Source organism: Chaetodon auriga, chromosome 8 (assembly GCF_051107435.1).
Source record: "Chaetodon auriga isolate fChaAug3 chromosome 8, fChaAug3.hap1, whole genome shotgun sequence".
Taxonomy (NCBI): Eukaryota; Metazoa; Chordata; class Actinopteri; order Chaetodontiformes; family Chaetodontidae; genus Chaetodon; species Chaetodon auriga.
In genome coordinates, this window is record NC_135081.1 from 19,126,715 (window position 1) to 19,147,153 (window position 20,439).

The 20,439-nt window shown below is 44.9% G+C and overlaps 1 protein-coding gene across 4 annotated transcripts; it reads right to left on the reverse strand.

Annotated features, from left to right (window-relative positions):
* Window positions 1-681: 681 nt before the first annotated feature.
* chd4b (chromodomain helicase DNA binding protein 4b) lies at window positions 682-19,999 on the reverse strand. 4 transcript variants are annotated; one of them, XM_076736712.1, is made up of 40 exons: window positions 19,764-19,999; window positions 19,249-19,458; window positions 18,681-18,805; window positions 17,641-17,895; window positions 17,412-17,527; window positions 17,191-17,290; window positions 16,867-17,071; window positions 16,551-16,672; window positions 16,307-16,430; window positions 15,938-16,110; window positions 15,123-15,368; window positions 14,663-14,866; window positions 14,318-14,529; window positions 13,775-13,906; window positions 13,586-13,685; window positions 13,188-13,379; window positions 12,483-12,683; window positions 12,037-12,174; window positions 11,730-11,851; window positions 11,448-11,621; window positions 11,089-11,230; window positions 10,705-10,954; window positions 10,462-10,586; window positions 10,280-10,372; window positions 10,034-10,175; window positions 8,849-9,018; window positions 8,467-8,641; window positions 7,233-7,319; window positions 6,245-6,336; window positions 5,964-6,097; window positions 5,580-5,724; window positions 5,323-5,479; window positions 4,791-4,876; window positions 4,407-4,665; window positions 4,267-4,323; window positions 3,905-4,075; window positions 3,707-3,815; window positions 3,166-3,298; window positions 2,852-3,047; window positions 682-1,950 (listed from the first exon to the last, which is right to left on the reverse strand). In XM_076736712.1, exons 2-40 carry the CDS (start codon window positions 19,310-19,312, stop codon window positions 1,748-1,750), a joined length of 5,931 nt encoding a protein of 1,976 aa, XP_076592827.1. In that variant the 5' UTR covers window positions 19,313-19,458; window positions 19,764-19,999; the 3' UTR covers window positions 682-1,747. The 4 variants fall into 4 exon arrangements, with proteins under 4 accessions (XP_076592827.1, XP_076592824.1, XP_076592825.1 ...); XM_076736709.1 differs by having other exon boundaries at window positions 8,455-8,641; XM_076736710.1 differs by having other exon boundaries at window positions 8,467-8,644.
* Window positions 20,000-20,439: the final 440 nt, after the last annotated feature.

Genomic DNA, 20,439 nt, shown 5'->3' on the forward strand with positions numbered 1-20,439 from the left:
TGAGCGTTGAAGCTCCTCCTGCCTCCTTTGTCACCAAATTTTTCAGCCTTTACTTTGAAAAAAGTCTGAGCCAGCAGCTCGATACTTACGAACAGTGTTGGTTTCAGCTAAATGCTACATGCATGCTAACATGCTCACACTGATAATGTGTTTAGCAGGCATGATGTTTATCATGTTCACCATCTTAGTTTTGCATGATAGCATGCTAACAATTGCTAATTTGCAGCTGATGCTGATGGGATTTTAATTAGTTTAGCAGATAATTGGTCAAACACTTAAGTGTTAAATTGAGTGTGTGCATTAGTATGGTGGTTTTGAGCCTTATCATGTTAATGATTATATTTGGGATATGGTTATTCAGATCCCTGTGTCCATGAACATCACTGTATCTGGGTTTCTGTTCATGTGTCTGCAGGTGAGTCTTGATTTCTCTCCACTTCAGCCACTATGAGATGGTTCAGAAACCTGGATCAGCGTACTCCAGGTAGTAAATCCAGGTTTCTCAAAATCAGGATAAGGTGCTTACGTGCACGAAATATAACCAGGATAGTCCAAAATCCTGATGGTAACCAGGACACTAGCATGCACGTTAACTCCCACTATCATCTGCAGGGCCATGACGCCAATGTGACAAAACATAAGCTCAGAACTGCTTCAAAAAAACTGACAAAAACCTTGAAAAACTGCTGACTTTTTAATGTAGTCCATAAAAACAAACAGCAATGATAAAAACAACGAGGTGGTAATAATATTCAACAATGTAAAACAACGTAACAACGGACAGTAAGAAATTAAATTAATTTAAGATTGCTATCATTCTCAGAGCCATCCCATGTACCTAAAAGCTGTGGAGCTATTGCATGTCTGTATTTCGGGCAAACACGGGTGAGTTTCCAGGGAGCAAATCTGTGGTGTAGTTAGGAATGTCTAGGTGCTGGCTGGGGTGTGAGCACAGACAGCTGATCCTGGATCGGGTCACCCGACGAGAGAGGTGGAGGTTTGGGATGGAGTGAAATGACGCAGGAGGAGGTAACAGATCTGACTGGCTGATAGAAAAGTGACAGTAACAGTTTCTCATTGTCAGGGGCATTCTGCAGTAGAGGTGCACATTAATATGCCCTATTTTATACATACATACATACAGGAAACTCGCACACACTCTCCCTCTACACACACATATACAGGTGAGGACATTTAGAGCTGAATTACTTTAAAAAAAAAAAAAAAAGTTTCACAATTTTCTAAAGGTGAAAATGAGCACAATAAAATCCCTTGAATTCTTTAATAATCCAAAAAATTACTACAAAGCACCAGTATACTCCAAACATGCTGCTTCCTCTCCTGTCTAGCTTCTTCAGCTTCATGTTACATATAATTACAAACACACGTTTGACCCTGCTGTGAAGACAGACCAGGACAGGTCGGTGGAGCTTCCCGCAGTTCGACAGTGCTCAGGTTACAGGAGTTACATCTGAATCCCAGTGGAGGAGAAAGACTCGTCTCTAGTCTGTCACAGAAAGAAGTGATTCTTCCATTCGCTCCCATCCTACATCGACAGTCTTTCCAAATCAAAGTCCAGCAGCGCACCTGATGCTCTTCTGAGTCCAGAGATGGGTTGTGGGTGCAGAACGAGGAGGACTAACCTGACTGTGCTGTACATGGTGGTTGAAGGGGAGGACGTCTGCTACATGGCGGTGAGGTGAAGGCTGGCCTCAGTCAGTAAGAGTGAAACGTGCGAGGTGACTGGTCAGCGCGGCACCTGCATCTGTTGTGAGGTCTGTGATTGGTTCTGAGCCGTGACCTCGGGGCCCCGGCTGGCCAGTCGGCTGAGGATGTTTCTCTCTGACATTTGCAGCCGCACAGCGACAGGGGGTATCCTGGCGATGGTGGCCGGGAGACGTGTGACGTCAGCCTTCATGTCGCTCAGGAGTTCCTCGAGCTGTTTGAGAACTGGTATACAACACGTAAATGAGCTATGAGCACCACCGCGACAATCCAAAGGAAGAATTGTTTGAGGGTTTTAGTGAGTTTGTCTGGTGAAATTTAAGGACTCGATATCATCATATTTTAGCATTAAGATGCAGTCCGACCAGTTTCTGGTGGAGTGGCAAAGAGGAGGAGGGGACAGGAAATAGTGTGGACAGGACTGTAGACCTGAACTATAGCGGCTAACATGGCTAGCAGGCTAACAACAGCAGTCTACAAAGCTGTAAAGCATTTATTAATCTGCATCTACTTTGCCTAATCATTTGTCATTTTCCAAGCAACATTTGGTGGTTCCAGCTTCTCAGATGTGATTACTTCCTGCTTTTCTCAGTTTCATATTATTGTGAAGTGAAGATGTTGGTGTTTTGGATTGTACCGGGTGGTTGCACAGTTTACTTCCTGAATAGGTAATGAGAAGTTGTCCTTGCTCAAACATGGAAGCTGCTGTTTGTTGATGGTTACGTTAGCAGCCACAATTAGGGCCCATAAATTCAAACATTTATGTTCACATACTAGCTCCCTTTTCTCTTCTCCTGGTACTGTCATGACTGACTGTAAAATTCAAGCTAAATGAATATTACTGTGAGATGACAGCACAGAATATCTAAAACTATTCTCCTGCCAAGATTTGAAAAAACGAAGGTTGCACAGTCATATGAAATATAACAGTGATCAAACCATACACATTTGTTTATGTACACAAATGAATTATTCCATGTAAGTGTTGTAAAATATTTAAACTGTGCTATTTTCTAACACAGTTATCACACTGTGAAATCTCACACTGCTGCAACCCAACAACAAGTATGTTTTCCAGGTCCATAAGAACCTATACCTGTCCCTTTTAGTCTTCCCTATGTTTTACCTTTATGTAGTACTGCATTGGCAGGCTTGTTTCCAGACATGGACTCCTTGCTGAGGTGCTGGTGGGACTCGGCGAGACACTCCACCTCACTGAAGCGAGTGTTGAGGGCCATGGAGGGGTGGGACGGGTCCTCTGTCATGTTCAGGTAAGCCGCCCTGCGCAACTGCTCCTCGATCACCAAAGCCTGCTCCAGCAACTACACAGGAAACACAGACGCACAACACGCCCGGTGAGGTATGATAGAAACGCAGACAGGCAGAAACACACACACGCTCAGGGGAAAGGTGTGAGAACAGTGAGCACGCTCAGTTCACCTTGAACCTGCGGGCCAGAAACTTGTTCTTGATCTCCAGGAAGTTTCCTCTGCTCATCTCCCCTTTGAAGGGCTCATTGAGGATGGCAAACCTCACATCGTTCTGCACATCCTGCCACCGAGCGTAGCCGTGTCTGAGAGGCGCAGAGGTCAAGTGTAACAACATTATTGTCTTGCGGGGGTCTGAGGATTATAGTATGCCGTTTTCTCAAACAGGTTTTAAGGACGATAACTGCTGATTATTGTGTAGGCATGACACTTTAAGACGTCAGCAAGTAAAGCTGCGCACTACAAAATATTCCTAACCGTAAATATTTAAGTTAACTGTCTCTTTTGCCATAAAAGAAGAAACAAATGAGTGAAAATGTGAGTGAAAATGCAGCATGGCCTTGGTGTGCTTCATAACGGCAGCTAATGATAACACACACACATTGACAACCAACTCACGAATCAGTCGACTAGTCATTTCAGCTCTAACGTGACAGGAAAACAGCTGTTTTCTGGATCTGTGCCTCTAACAAATTGTCAGTTTGAAAGGATACTGTATGATGCCAGCCAGCAGCCAGTAGTCATGGCGACGGTGCCAAATCTCAAAGGTCTTCTTGGTGACGGTGGCTGCCCTCTCTTCATTCTGCCACAGAGAGTGGAGCTCTGGGAGGGAGGACAGACGGGTCAAAACACACACAAACGACAGACGAAAAAGGCGATGAAAAAACGCGTCTGTGTGCGACTTGGTCCACCTGTGAATCCGCCGTCAGCGATGTTGAACATGAACCTCTGCTTGGTGTCTTTTTTCTTCTCTTCACTGACGTTAACCACCGGCGCAGCTGTTGTTCCCTCTTTGGTGTTCTCTCCGTTCTGCAATTTGCCAGATTCGTCTGTTTTCACGGCGTCCTTCTCCTCTTTTTGCTCTGTGGGGAAACAACAGAAACATGTCAGCAGCAAAGTTTAGGATTCATTATGTAGACATGAGTGAAAGTCAACGGTTGAAAGTTTGTCGAGTCTATTTACGTTTAGACATTTAGCTTTGCCTTATGTCTCCATCTGAGTTTACTTTTGTACTTTCAGTGCAAAGTGTGCGTGCGTGTTGACATGTTTGCACCTTTCATCTCCTCTGTTGGTGAACTGGTGTCCATCTTCTCATCTTTTCCCTCCTCAGCTGAAGCAAGAGAAGCACTGTTAGAGGAACAGAATGAACAGGGAAAAGGACAAAGTGGACAACAGTTTGAACAGCTGCCTCACCTTTAGTCTTGTCCTCCTCTGAATCCGCCTTGCCCTCCGAACCTTCACCCTTGACCTCAGCAGGAGTATCCTTCTCCACCTCTGAAGTCTTGTCCTTCTCTTCCTTCTCCTTGTTTGCATCTTCATCCTCCTTCTCCTTCCCTTCATCTCCATTTCCTGCCTCCTTCTCTTTCTCCTCCTTCGCCATAGTGGGGTCTACCTCTCCTTCTTTCTTTTCAAGGACGGGGGATTTTTCAGACTCATCTGGGATTTCAATAATCTATGGGAGAGAGGGGGTAGCCAGTTTCAAATTAAAAATATCTGCTGAGTCAGGTATAACGTTACTGCTCAAAACTTATTAAGACTGTACAAGAAAAATGGGATGAATATAAAAGCAGAATTTACCTCCGGATCATCTGCCTTCTTGGCTCCTTTGCCATCCTCAACCTCCTTCTTCATGTCTTCCTTGTCGTCCGATTTAGACAAATCCTCTGAAAAAACAGAACATGCATGTCAACAACAGGTATGCAAAGACTGTATTTATATTCTGTCTCTGAGGCTTAATGGTGGAATAAGGAAAAAAAAAAGTGTGTCTCATGGCCTGTTATCACTTGTTTCATGTTTTTCTGGCCAGTGAATCCTGACAGTCAGAGAAATACTATTAAATGATAACAAAATATCTTTCAGTGCAACTGTTCACAACTTCCAGGGGTATGATTATAATTATTTAAATTTAAAGTTAAAGTTTATTTTAAGTTTCAGTTTGGGTAAAAGTTGAGGCAAAGCATGTCGTGCTGGGGTTAGAGCACAGAGTAAAAGGAAATGCATGCCAGTAAATTTTCTAAATTGTAGGAAATCACAGGGAATTTTAGATTTTAAGTTAATAATAAAAAATCAAGTGTGAAGTGTGTGTGTGTGTGTGTGTGTATGTGTGTACCTGGGACAGGAGTGTTGGGCTGCGTGTCTGCAGGGGTTCCAGTAGATGGAGTCTTTGGGTCTTCTCCAGCAGCCAAAGCTGCAGCCCGTTTGTTCTCCTCCAGCTCTGCCATCCAGGGCATTGACCACTGACCGTTCACATGCTCAAACTCCTGCACCTGTTAGTCAACACGTGAACCCATCAGCCCGTAAGTCATTAAATACTTATATTATTTCAACATATTTTGTACAGTTTCTTTTCTAACTGGTAAATCATACCTTTTTCCTTATAAGTGACATCACACCAATACGGGTGAGCACGTGCTGCCTTGACAGACCCTCGCGTGGGACACCGTCCGCGAAGGTCTCAGCTCCATCAGCCCCCGGTTCACAAAGGTGACGCATGAACAGAGACACATAGGCCCTGTGAACACGGGTTAAGAAGAAGATGGAGGGATGTCATCGAAAGCACATTTGGAAAACATCAAAATCTCCCAGAAAAAGGCAAAGAAAACACACTGCAAATCAAACAAAACAACTCACGAATGCTAAAAAGCGTTAAAGGGAGATTTAAATCAGTTTACAATATTCTGTGCTACAAAAACATTTTATGTCACAGTACCAAAAAAGTACTGAGGTTGAATTTGTCGCATTGAGACTCACTTGAATTCTTTCTCAGACTTCCCTCGGAGGTCCCTGACCAGCCACTGGTTGGTGAAAGCATCCTGGGGAGGCATCCCATAACGCATCACTGCGTTCAGGAAAGCCTTCCTCTGTCGTGCATTGAAGCCCAAAACCTGACAGGTAAAACAAAAAAAAGGTCAAGATGTTTGCAAATTACGTGCTTTAAAGAAATAATAGAAAGTACAGTGATGATACTCAATAAACAGTCAAATTTCAAGCCATTTATCCCAGTCACTCATTCGTCATCTGTAGGATCTCACCTCGATGTTCCCGCCCACTCTGGCCAACAGTGGAGGCAGAGGTTTGTCCCGATCGTTCCTCAGCCCCTTACGATTTGGTCTGCGGGCATTCGCTAAAAATGAAATGCACACAGTTAGTCCATCTGAGACTCATTAAAGGCAGTTTCACTGAATGAAGGTTAAAAGTAAAAAAGCCAATGATGCATTGTCGTGTGTGCTCTTAACATCCTAAAGTCGCTCTGTGAAGATGATCCACTTACAGCTCATCGCGGCACACTCTGATCCTGAAGCTGTCCCTCCTCACAACCTGTCAGCACTTCTACACTAAATGCTTCTTCTTGAAGCATAAAGCTTTCAAAACATTAACAACTGAAAGCAGTGTTGTGGTACAGAACATTTAATGAAACAGGGCCATAATTAAGTCAAACCAAAATAACACTAAATCAAAATACGTACATTGTTGTGTGCTCATAAAGGAACTGCAGAATATGGAAAGAAAATAATCTGTCCTAAAACAGTCCTGACACAAATGTGCAAATATGCAAAACAAAGTGCATTTCACAAGAACTTCATCAACAGTTATCTCTTTCAAGTGCGAGCAGACACTGCTGATTTCACTGTTCTTTTCCTGATTCTTTGCCTTTTTCCTTCTCTTTTCCTCCTTTTTCTCTTTCTCTCCGTCCTTTCTCGCCCCTGTACGCTTAATGCAGATGATGCAGTAACAACTGAGCTGTTGAGGTTGTCGATGAGGGTTTCATAGCTGTCCTCTTAATGTGAACAGGCATCTGCAGAGGTGGTTTGAAGGATGTTAGTGGAAAAAAAAACTGTGCCTCAAACAGTGGAGATTCCTTGTTAACAGGAAGGTGGACAGCCGTGTCTCAAGCTTTGTTGGGACCAAATCTCAATGGAACCATGTCCATCTTCTCGTAGGCTAAGAGCGGGTGTATTCACAGTCTGTCTTACCAGTACCTCCTCTCTTAACAGCAGTGATGAGAACAGCAGGCCTTACCTTCACTTCGCTCGTCAAAGTCCTCGTCACCCTCCTCCGAGGCCACCGAGTAGTCCGATTGGTTATCAGACTGATCCTCCTGCCAGTCTAAAGGGAGCACAGACAGAGGGGGGAGGGGGGAGAAAACTCTTCATTAGCTGGACAGAATCTTACTGAGAGAGGAGATAATGTGCATCCAAACTCCTCGTGGAGCTGCAGCCTGTTTAAATTCATGCCAGCCAGACTTTTAGCCAGGAGGGGGAGCCACTGCTTCAGCACTACATTTTTCCAAATAATCAGAAATCAACATGGGAATAGTTTTATCATTAAAATCCAGCATAACTGATGTGCTGAGACTGAACTGAACGTACAACAAAACACATAGAAAGGCAGAACTTATTCTTAACATATATGAATTCAATTCTGACTGTTGTTTGCCTCCTTTGGTCTGAAACCACAGTGACTTCTGGCTCGCATGCGTTCTCTGCCCAATTACAAATAACTCACAGTATGAAAAAAAAAAAAATCACAAGGTACAACATTCAACATAACACACATAACACACAGTGACTAAGAATCTGTTTGATTTTTTTTCAGGTAAATATTTTAAGATAGAAATATCTTTAAACCGTCTGCTGCTGCTGTCTTTGTTATCCTGTCTTCACTTGGCTGTCATGAGTCTGTATAAAGTGGGCCAAAGGGGCTGATGAGGGAGACTGTTTAGTATTGTTCGATCTCATTCTGGGTTTTCATCAGTAAACTTTAACATTACTTTATTGCTCGACTTTTAGAGCAAATATAAACATGCAGCAGTATTGCAATTTTTTTGTGAAATATTACTGAATCTTTACAAATCTGACGTTAAAGGAGATTTGAGCAAAGCCTCGTTAAGAGCCCAAAGGCTACATTCATTACAAAAGCAGTGGCTGGTTGCTTTGGGCTTAGAAAGGAGTCCCGCCATTATGTTTTTTTTTTTTTTAAGTCACTCAGCAAACTCTGTACCTACTGCGGGTCTGATGCCGATCTGCTCCTGCTCCTTGTCGATGGATTCTAATTGTTTTAAACATGCTTCAAACACAGCACACAACTAACATGTTTCTACAGCCAATCTCAAGCCACAAAACAAAAACTTCATGCCATGCACTCACTAGCTGTCCTACGTTACACCAACACCACACAAACACAAGTCCGCCAACACCACCGCACAGCACAAGAAGAGGTTGCATTATATATTGTTCTGTACCCTGTCTAATACCTCGGTCCTCCTGGGAGCCGTCATTGTAGTTGACTGGCTTTCGAGTTCTTTTGCCTTTGCCCAGATTTCGGGCGAGATCCTCCTGCTGCTGCTCATAATGGTGACGGAGCAGCTTCTCCCAGTAATCAGGATCAACACTTTCCTCCTGCTTGATCACCTCCCTTTCCACCTCCTCCTCCTCAACGAAAGAGCAGAGTAATTATTATGAGAATGAACATAAAAACGTGTCTCGTTAAAGTTGAATAACAATGTCAGGTCTAGTCCAAAGCTGTCGGACCTTTTTGACAGACATCCCCTACCAAGGTGTCAAAAAGCTGAACCAACACAATTAACTTGTATTAAGTCATACATTCATAGAGACACATTTCGTAGGCCATCATACCTCATCGTCTTCGTCTTTGACCACATACTGGGCTACTTTAAAGGAGCTGAGGTACTCGTTCATGCTCTGGAGCTCAGTGTCGTCTGTGGCATCCTGGTTCCTGTCTAGCAAACGGTCAATTGCTTGGTCATCGTAGTGGATCACACTGCTGTCATCCTCCTTGTTGTCCCCTGAAGGCAGAATAAGTCAAACAGAAAGGGGCTACAGTTATTCCCTGTAACATCTGTCAGATCAGACATCAGGCATCCCAGTGGTAGAGTGGTCTTTCCACCTCAGTCTCTCCCCATTTTCAGCCTCTATCTCCAATTGGTGGAGATTATTGATGTGCCTAATGGGAATGGCGAACTCATCGCTTCCTGTGTGTGTGTGTGAGTTGGCACAGTGTAGGATTTAATATTTTTGGATAACAGCGTTTAGTGGTCCATAAAGGACCAATGTGCAGGATTTGGTGGCATCTAGAGTGAGGTTATAGATTGCAAATAACTGCATAGCCCTCCCTTTCCCAGCATGTAGGAGAACCTACAGTGGCCATGAAACTCATGAAAAACACAAAAGGCTACTGTTTGATTTGTCCATTCTGGGCTACTGTAGAAATATGGTGGTGCAACCTGGCAGACTCCATGTTAGAGGATAAGAGACTAAACAGACTGCTAAATAACAGACTTTCCATAAAAACAAAGATGGTACTCCATTTGATAAAGAGGAGTGGGGCGAGGAGTGTTCCCTGTCATCTCTACATCTTCACTCAACTTCACTCAAATAGGTAGGTACCGAGGCCTTCATTGCATTCTGCAGCACTTTCAAACAAACAATAAGTAATAACAGACTGCTAAACAGTGGCGATGTGTGTGTGTGTGTGTGTGGGGGGGTGCTCCATTTCTAATTCTCGCTCAGTCCAACTGTGGCTGCTTCAAGTAGATAGACAGATGCTTAAGATAGCAAAATTATAAAATTATTGTGTTCTGGGGAGATTTTTTAAATAGCAGCAGTGCTAATCATTTAGCAGCTGTGCACCGCTGCATACAGGGAAACACTGATTTACAAATTGTAGCACCTCTTGTTTTTACAACACTCTAAAATTATCTAGCTGCTTTTTTAATGTTTGAAAAATGTTTATAGTAAAAATCCAGATAAAGTAAATGATTGACAATAGATCAATCTGGCAGCGGGTTAAAGTCGACTCACCTTCTCCGACTTCATCCTTGAACAGCTCTTCAGTTCCAAACTTGAGGATGTCATCGAGCTCCTGTTTGGACATGGAGCCCGTCTTGGAGCCGAGACCAGGTCTCACCACAAGATGGGTGAGCATCATCTTCTTCTTCGCCACCTGGTAGAAGGAAGAAGGTGAAAGACAAACAAGCAGTGAGCGGGTGACCACAACATCCTGACATGGTTGATGTGAAAGTTCCTGCAGTGTTCTTCTCAGCAGACCTGAGTGATCCTCTCCTCCACTGACGCTTTGGTAACAAAGCGATAAATCATCACTTTCCTGTTCTGGCCGATACGGTGAGCTCTGCTGAAAGCCTATAGAGCACAAACAACATAATCACCAAATCATCCAGACAAACAAACATGCTGACATGGATGCTAGGTTACGGCTGGGGTTTGCAAACCTGGATGTCATTGTGGGGGTTCCAGTCAGAGTCATAGATGATGACGGTGTCAGCAGAGGCCAGATTGATGCCCAAACCACCAGCTCTGGTAGAGAGGAGGAAAGCAAACTGAGGGGCACCGGGAGCTGTTCAGATGAACAACAGAAAAAGAAGCATAGAGAGAAGGAAAGTTAGAGCACTGATAGCATAACACAGCAGCTGTTTTTAAGCAAAATAAACAGTATATGTACGTATATGTCCCACCATTAAAGCGGTCGATGGCTTCCTGTCTCAAGTTGCCAGTGACTCCTCCATCAATTCTTTCATATTTGTAGCCTTCATTCTCCAGGAAGTCCTCCAGCAGGTCCAGCATTTTGGTCATCTGGGAGAAGACCAGAACCCTGTGGCCCCCCTCCTTCAGCTTCTTCATCATCTTCTGGAGCAGCATCAGTTTTCCTGAAGACTTGGTCAGAGCATTGCCCTCATACATGCCATTTGGAAGCTTCGGGGCCTCCTACAATCCAGAAGAGAAATCTGAATAAACTGACTGCGTGTTTCAATAAACAGACATCGTTAAGAGCTACGACACAACATGCACCTCCAGAGGAAACTTTAGAGATGAATTGTGTAAAAAGACTTGGATCCTACTGTGGCTGCTGCAGGAAAGAGGTAGGGGTGATTGCAGCACTTCTTCAGGTCCATCACCACGTTGAGCAGAGAGACTTGGTTTCCTCCTCCGCGAGTGTTCAGGGCCTCAAAGTTACGTGTCAGGATGAACTTGTAGTATTTCCTGGGTTAAAACAAAGAAAAAGAGAGATCAGAGAAAAGAAAATATACTTTACAAGTGTTCAGAAGTCAGATTTTATACCCTGCATTACTCAGAACTTATAGAAATGAATAATGTCCATCCATCCCGTCTTCAATACCGTATGTAGCCTGCTTTAATTTCATGAGTGCACGCTTAACAACTGTTAAAAGATATCGCCACACATCGTCTCTTAGCTTACTTCTGCATGGGGCTCAGCTCCACTCTAACAATGAGCTCGGTCTTTGAAGGCATGTGTTTGAAAACATCAGCCTTCAGCCTCCTGAGCATGTGTGGTCCCAGCATGTCATGGAGCTTCTTGATCTGGTCCTCTTTGGCAATGTCTGCAAACTCCTCCAGAAACCCTTCCAGGTTGCTGAAGAGAAAAAGAGAAAGAAATACATAAATACAGGGTCAGTGTTGGTGTTTTCTTCGCATCTGCAATACAGCCACACATGCTATGGCCACATGTGGGGCTACTCACTTGAATCTCTCTGGCGTCAGGAAGTTCAGCAAGTGGAAGAGCTCCTCCAGGTTGTTCTGAAGAGGAGTGCCAGTTAGCAGCAGCTTGTGCTGCAACGGGTAGTTGTTCAGCACTCGGAAGAACTAAGAAGGGACAAAAAAAAACATTAGATTATGGGCATTGTGATTAATAATAAGAGGAATAAAAATACAGCAAGAAGCAGTAGCTAGCATTATCATGTGCAACACAGCAGTGATTCATCCACAAACTCATTTTTGATCAGAATAACTGGACAAACAACCACTTGTAAAAAGTATTCTGTTTTCACCTTGGACTGGTTGTTTTTGAGTCTGTGAGCCTCGTCCACAACCAGACAGGCCCACTCAATGGAGCCCAGCACAGCCTGATCAATGGTAATCAACTCATAGGATGTCAGCAGGACGTGGAACTTGACCGGTGAGTCTTTCTGTAAAGGACAGAGAGAGAAGGACATTAGTTGAGCAGCCAAACGATGAACGAAGGAGGCACAGAAACATTAAGGCAGCAAGCAAGTGTTTCCACTGGTAATATATGGTACCACAAACCAAAACTTCTTGTTCAAAGTTTGAAGAATTTGGCAGCGTTTGCATTTTTGTTATGTAAATTCCTACCACTGCAGCTATTAATACAGTGCAGGACAGCAAGTGTTATAATGCAGGGCACCAATTCAACCTCCTTCTTCACTCCCTTCAATGTTCTCTTTTGATGTCATCCTTTTTGCTACTTTGTCCTTACCTTCATCTTGGATGCTTTTTTCCCTCCTCGGATGGCATTTCCCTCAAAGGAGAACTCGTTTTCTCTGATGACAGCCCTGCTGTCTTTGTCCCCTACGTAGGTCACCACGTACATGTCAGGGGCCCACATCTCAAACTCTCTTTCCCAGTTAATGATGGTGGACAGGGGAGCGCTAACCAGGAAGGGACCTTTGGAGTGACCCTATAAACAGGAAGACAAAATCAGCATGAACATGGAAAGATGTTATATATAGACAGCACTTCTATCTAAAGAGCTTTACAGGTGCTGGCCTTTCAATCTGGGGCAATTTGGGGTTCTTGCCTTGTGGATCGAACGGCCAACCCTGTGATCAGTAGCTACCCAGGCTACCTGCTGATCCACAGCAGCAGTTTATTAGATAAACTACAACATATGTAAACAGCTGCATCTGTCTTGCCCTGCCTTTAGGATAGAGTTCCTTACTTGGAACTCATCCCCTTTAATGGACAGAGTTACTGTGTGTCACATGTCTGAAACCCAACCCACTAACACTGACTGACAGGGGAGGGCAGACTGGACAAAACAGGGACAGGAACTTGCAGGAAATACATTGTATTTCATTTTATATTTTACATTTCAGCATAAATAGGCTTACATTAAGCTTTCGCCTTAAGAATTACACAAAAGTAAATAACTAAGAAAAGCAATCATACACACGGTTCTTACCTCCTTGTACAATGAGTAGAGGAAGACAGCAGTCTGCACAGTCTTGCCTAAACCCATTTCATCAGCCAGGATTGTGTCTGTGGCCTGAGCCCAAGAAAACCTCAGCCAGTTCAACCCCTCCAGCTGGTAGGGATGCAGAGTGCCTCCTGTGCTGTCCAGATAGTCGGGCTGCCGATCAAACTTGATGGTGGGCTGGAAGCAAGAAACCAAGAAGAATATCAATCCCACATCTGTCCTAATTCAGGCTACTTTTATTCTGCCAAGGGAATAGGCTTGACAGCAATGCTTCATTTTATCATTAATAATCCACTTGACTGTTGCAAAAATGATATATGGCAGAATCAGGTTCACATGAAGGCTGTGTTGTTTTTTTAGGTACAAAGTTTGAAAATACTTACATCTACAACTGGATTAGCAGGTGGTCGCTCTGCCTTCTTGACTTTGACTGCCTTCTTCAGCTTCTTCCCAGGCCTGCCCTCCTCACCCACCATCAACTCTCTTCAAAAACAACAAAAACATACTTAAAACTGCATTTGTGTAACCATGAAGAAGATGAATTAGCTGACATTATGTAAATTTCTGCAAACCTGTGATTCCAGTATGTCTGTTTGTAGGTGTCAAACTCTGGGATGTCCATGTCTTCGCTCTCCCAGGTTGACTGGTCATAGGGCAGATCTCTCCATTTGATCAAGTAATGCACGTTGTTCTTCTTATCAACACTAATATGGAAAAGAAAATGTGAAGGAAATATGGAGTTATGATAAAGCACTACTACTGCTGCCAGAATAAGTCTTAAACATGCATTTTTGTCTGCATACAATTAACTGTCTTTGTCAACATGATGTTTTTATTAGTCTTCCTTGTGGAGTTCAATTATATTGCAATGTTGATAGATTTTCTAGTTTCACTTTTCAATACTATTTCTCATTTTCATGAGTTATAAGCAATGAAGCACAAAATCTTAAAACTAGTAACTACAGCAATGTGCATCAACATCAGACACAATAATAACTTTCATCAATTTCAAGACTAAAATACAAGTTCAGTCTGATGCTTCCACACAAATTAAACGTATCTTTAAATCTGTTTATAGGGGAAATGTGTATTTCATATGAGATGATGTGTCCTACCTGTGGTTGAGGATGCGGTGGATCATTAGCCACTCCATTTTGACTCCATAGCGATAAAACTCCTCCTCCATGTGGACAAAGAGAGGATCCTTGTTCTTCCTCTTGGTGCTCTTGTCATCATCACCCTCTCCTCCGAAATCCACAGGTGGAGGTTCGTCCATGTCAGTTTTCCTCTGGTAGTTACGGAACATCACCTGGCAGTTCAGCTCCAGCTGCGGAGGAGCGGCAGGGAGGTGGAGAAAGGAGCATTGAGTTAGTGTGTGTCTTTTGCGTATGGGAGGGAAGTGCACAGAAAATCCATCCTCTGAACTACAGGTGGATGCAGCTTCAGAAAGCGTGTGGTACCTGCAGCTCCAGCACCCAGGAGCAGTGCCAGTAGGACATATTGCACCATTTGACAAAGAACTCCCTCTCCCTGCGGCCCGCCATCGGTGGGGGATCAGGAGCATCAGCAGGGAGGTCAGCAGGCCGAGGGACAGGCGTGGGCGCTGGTGGCTCCCCCCATCGCCATGTTAAAACCTTCTGGACTTTGCCCTTCATCGGTGGACACTGTTACGAAGTAAGGCAAGGAAATAATTTAGGACAGGATGCTCATTAATGAACAGAAGCAATTTGCCACTGATAAGAGAAAAAATGAAATAAATGTTTTTTTAGGACGTGAGAAATCAGCACAATAAAAACTAAAACAGTGCCATGGTTAATATAAAATACTGTAGGTGTGCACAAGATGGGATCTGCATCCCCACGCACACCCACGTGAGCACATGCACGCGCAGACTCACATGCACCAGTGCACACCACTCACCTTGCAGCGGGGGCAGATCCATTCTCCATTGGGGATTTCAGGGAGAGGAGGGTTGAGGCAGTGGATGTGGTAGGAGGAGGGGCAGGTGTCACAGCAAAGCAGCTCCCCTCCATCCTTACACACCCGGCAGAACTCAATGTGGTGGTCGTCTTCTTCTTCCACCCCTTCATCCCGCCTGTCCTCCTCATCCTCCCCGTCGGCCTCAGAGAGATCATCTCTGGCCTCCCACTGGATCCCCTCCTTCTCCTGGTGGCAGAATTACAGACAGAGGGAGGTGGTGCGTGAGGGGGAGGAGAGGGGCAGACAGGCAGGGAAGGTATGCGGAACGGAATGAAAGGAAAAAAAGGGAGGGGTGTGGGGTGATTTTCAAGAGCGCCAGGAGTGGGGGGGGGCATTGCGTGCGTGTGCATGTTTGCGTGTGGAGCCATAGTGGAGGGAGGGAGGGAGGGAGGGAGGGAGTGGGAGGGAAAAGAAGAGGAAATGGGGGATGGGGGGTGGGTGAGACGTGTGGTGGGGAATAGGAGAGGATAGACAGGAACATGAGTAAAAGGGTTGGGGGGGGGGGCGGGGGGGCAGGCAGCAAAGGACAAAGAGAACATAAAAAATTTGTTAAAATCACTATTAACCCAGTCCACTCCCCAACAATCAACCCTCCCGTCAGCACAACTTCCCAGTAATGCACTTCAACATATTTTACGGCCAGGTGTAATTTTTGGCCTGCTGTTTCATTCTCCAAGAATCAGGACCAGTCTTCTCTTACACACAACATAACGGCCTTCCTTCACAGCACTGAGAGGTGAGCTTACGGTACTCACACAGTGCGGGCAGCTCCACTTGCCCTCGGGTGCTTTCTCCATGTCAGGGTCCAGACAGACCATGTGATAAGCTCTGGGACAGGTGTCACACAGAATGATTTCTCCTCCTTGCTGGCACACCTCACAGTAGTCCTGGTGGTCTGTCTCATAGCCATCGCCGTCCTCCGTCTCCACTGGAAGAACGTGTCCACAGAAAATGAGAGAAATGAGATTCAGAGGCTGGTACGTGGCCTTCACTTCGGCCTAGACTTTGATCTTACTCAACAAAACAAAACTTCCTGCCTTAAGCTGCCGTCTGGTTTTAAATCTCTGCCCAGCACTGGTGCACCGATAACACAATTTTTATTTTAGCAATATTTCCACGCCAACCTTTCTTCTTCTTCTTTGCACTCTTGGGTTTCTTCTTGGGGCGGCTGCTGCGGTTGGAGCCATCGGACACGGAGAAGCTCCCATCATCAAAATCACTGTCAACATCTGGTTCATCTTCATCACTCTGACAGTGAAACAGTGAGACAATGTACAATATAGTACATTATGAATATTCAGATTTAAGGATCAAAGCCAGCCAAAAGCTACAGAACAGAAAAATAGGGTGGTGCATGAAGTATCTTACAGAGGAGCGCTTCCTCTTGCTATTAAGGCCCCCTAGTTTGATCTTGAGTGGAGCCACCTTCTTGGGTTTGGGTTTGGGTGGAGGTTTAGGAGTGGGCTTCGACTTCTTGCGTGCGTTGGGACCTGAGAAGACACAGACATTAAAGTTGAATCAAGACACAATTCAGGTATTTAGATAAATATTTCAGCAGCAGCTTTTCATATAATAAACACAACAATATAATAAAAAATCTATTTTGTTCTAACAGAGCTGCCTTGATCCTCACACATAATCATGGTAAGCCTAGTAATCATGCTCCACATTTCTACTACTTTACCTTTGCCCTCTTTGGTCTTGGCCTTGCGGAGTGGAGGTGCCGGGGCTGCTGGGGGGACAGCAGGTGCAGGAGCAGCGGCAGGAGTCGGTGCAGGTGAAGGAGCAGCAACTGTCTCTGACCCTCCGTCTGTCCCTGCCACCACCATGCTCTCCACAGCTGCAGCCACATTGGCAGCTGCCAGGGCTGCATTGGCAGTGGCGCAACCCTAAAAGGGGACACAGCACAGAGTGAGAAACTGTCAAACTCACAAGAGGACAGCGATTATGACTGACAAGACTCGTGCATTATAAGTCAGACTTCCAACCTTGTTCATAACTGCAATACCTTCAGAGGGTTGTTGGTGCTGAATTCTCTCCACTTAGCCATCATTAAAGTCATCATCTTGGACACAGCAATTTTGGGGTTCTTAGCTGCGATTAACGGCCTAAGGACATGAAAGTTACAAGAAATTGTGATTATTTTTACTTTCATATATGCAGAGTCTCTTTTTAATCAGGTAAAGAAAAATAATAATATCTACTGTTAACATAAAGGGGTTTTCTCACCTGACAAACTGGCTGAAGGCCTTGTAATTAGTGAGGGAGCTGTAGTCTTCCTGAGTAAAGACATGGTCAATGTCTTTCATGCCCCAGGCCTCCAGCAGCTGGGTGGAGCTTTTCGGCTGAGCCGGGAGGAGAGGCATTGAGAAGATCAGCCAGGAGGAGGTTAGTTTGTTATGTTTGCGCTAGAGGATTCAACTATCCACTCTGCAGGTGAGTCTGAATGAATCTTTACCTGGCAATCGTCGTCATCGTCGTCATCGTCTTCTGGTTCGGGATCTTTGCGTTTGCTCTTCGAGCTGGACGTGCCTCCTTTCTCTGCTCCCGCACCTCCTTTCTTCTTATCTTTGGCAGAGCTGGAGCGTTTCTTCTTTTTCCTCCCCGGAGCATAGTCGCTTCCTTCACTCTCTGACCGCACACCTCCCTCGTCTGCATCTCTCTCTGCTGCTTCTACTCCAATCAGGTGCTCCGGGGAGCTGACTGGCAACTCCTGCAAGACATCGCAAGCATGCAAGCCATTCTGAAAATTACAAGAAGATACTGGAACTTACACACTTTATATAGAAATTATAAACTTAAGTGTAATCCTTTATTTGATTTCTAGTGATTATTAGACCAGTCTATTGAGGTGGTAAAGTCATCCATGGAGCCGCATTGGTCAGTGCATGACTGACCTCTAATCAGTTCCTTAATCGACGGGTCGATTGACAGGAATTAGTTGAGAACAATTTTAATCATTAAGTCATGTTTTTCACCATTGTTAAAGCAAAAATGTCAAATCGTTTACTGTTACCGACTAGGGAAACAGGAGTTTGGTATTTATCCTTAAAAAATGTTGAATTGAATATAACAGTTGATGATTAATTTTCTGTTGATCGACGTATCGTTGCAGCACTACATCATATCATAACAAACTTACTATCTTTGGTTTTTGGACTGTGTGCCCTGTCTCACAAATGAGCATTGTGAATGTGTCTGTGAATGTGGCTGCAAAAAGAAGATCACTTTGTGATGTTTTGTGAAAGTCCTGTGTATCTGTGGATCCTAAACTGAGCCCAATGACTCACAGGGGTCCCTTGTAATTGGTTTAGTGTGCACCATTAGGCAGCCAATAAACTCCCCCAGCTGTGACCCCAAGTGGTGAGTTGACAGTTGCAGAATTGTTTCACTTAGCAGGTCAAATCTGACAAAAATCTCATACCATGGGGTTTCCTGCGACAGCCATAACAATCCAATTTTGAGATGAAAAGTTTGGGGAAAAAACAGCAAACTAACCTCTCTGATGGGTCTCTGCCTCTTGCTGCTCCTGCTCTCTCGGCTGCTCTTCTTGGCTTTCTTCTTCTTCTTCGACTTGGGTACCTCGTCTACGTCAGACACAGCATCCTCCGGCTCTTCCTCACCTGCGGGTGACGTGCTTTAATTAGTCAGAAAGGACAGTGTACACGCGGACAGGAGGCACTGCTGCAGGCCAGAGGGGGGGAAAGAGCAAACCGCGTGCTGGCACGACTTGGCAAATGTCCGTGCACGCCCGCACACACACACACGCACCGCGAATGCCACAACAGCACAGGTTGAAACTTATCGGTTCTCTGTCTTTGAAACTTTGACAGTTCATGCCCGCACTCAGGATCACACACGTGATGTTTGGGGAATACGAGGGGCTGTAAAATGAACGACGAAACTATCAACACTTGCTCGACAAGTTAGCTAACTAAGCTAATCTATGACGGCGAGTGACGGACGGCCCGAGCCGACTACTCCTGGCTAGCTTAAGCTAACGTTAGCCTCGGCGAGCTCAAGTGACAGAGATGGACCTTCTTCAGAGGAAAAAAGGCGAGCTTACCGTGAAGAAGTGAGTGCTCGTCCGCGGCTCCAAAGTCTTCCCTCTCATCCTCACTGCCCGACATTTTCCCAGCGTTTTAATTTTATTTCTTGCTGGTCGAATTAATCCCCCCTAAACCTTGCTCCTCGGTCGGCGAGGGAGGAGGGAAAATGACGTGGGACTGTTGGAGAATGGACCGGGGGTGTCCAGGAAGGGAGGGGGCGGTGGGTGCTGGAAAAAAATAAATAATAATAAATGGCATTTGGCTGGTTGCTATTCCTTGCTTATTCCTTGTTATTTACATTGCATCCAATTGGCCACCTGCGTGTTCAAACAAGTTGGATAACTAGATTGTGAACGCTTTGACATTATCTGTTGTTGATTTGCAGGTATTTTTCTACACAGGAGTGAATGAAGTTAAGTGTGGCATCCATCATTATTTCAAGTATGAGCGGCAAATTCGCTGTCGAGTTAAAACAATACACCTAAGAAAAGTTTAAGCATGGAAACCTTACCTTCACACATTAGAAACTTACTGTAGTGTGTGTAATAGTCCCGGGTCGAGGTGTGCTCTCTCTCGGTGCAAGAATTAATACAAGTCGGGCTGTTAGTGCGGCAGTTGTTGTCATTTAGTGTTCATTCATTAAGGCCGGCTGAACCAATGATCAGCGAAATTAAAAAAACGAGCCGTCAAATGACCCAAAACACGTTGCTCCGTCCCCCTCTTCTCTCTCCCCCAACCTTACAGGCAGAGCTTAGCTAACATCCTCACAAACACACAAAGGGGGCAGACATCCCATAATAATCCCCCCCTCCCACACTCACACAGGACTCTGCATAGTTACCTCGCAACGGACAGACCATAATACTCAGCCTGCCCCCACCCCCCTCCAACCACGCGCGCGAGCGCACGCACGTACGCACGTACACTACCACTAGCCTACTAGACATGCATGCACCAGGCTCATTGCATGCACACTCCTTCCCCTTTCCACTAGAAGTCCCAGCCCCCTTAGCAACCCCGTTGTCATGGTGACACCCCCTCCCTGCGCTCCATGGCAGACCATAATACTCCAGCAGGAGCAGCATACATCCCATAATATACAACTCCTAAAAAGACAAGAAAGAAAAAATACTAGTCACATGGTCTCCAAGGGAGCTCAAGTCCACTGGTGACAGACCATAATACTCACTGAGCATCCACCTGGGAGT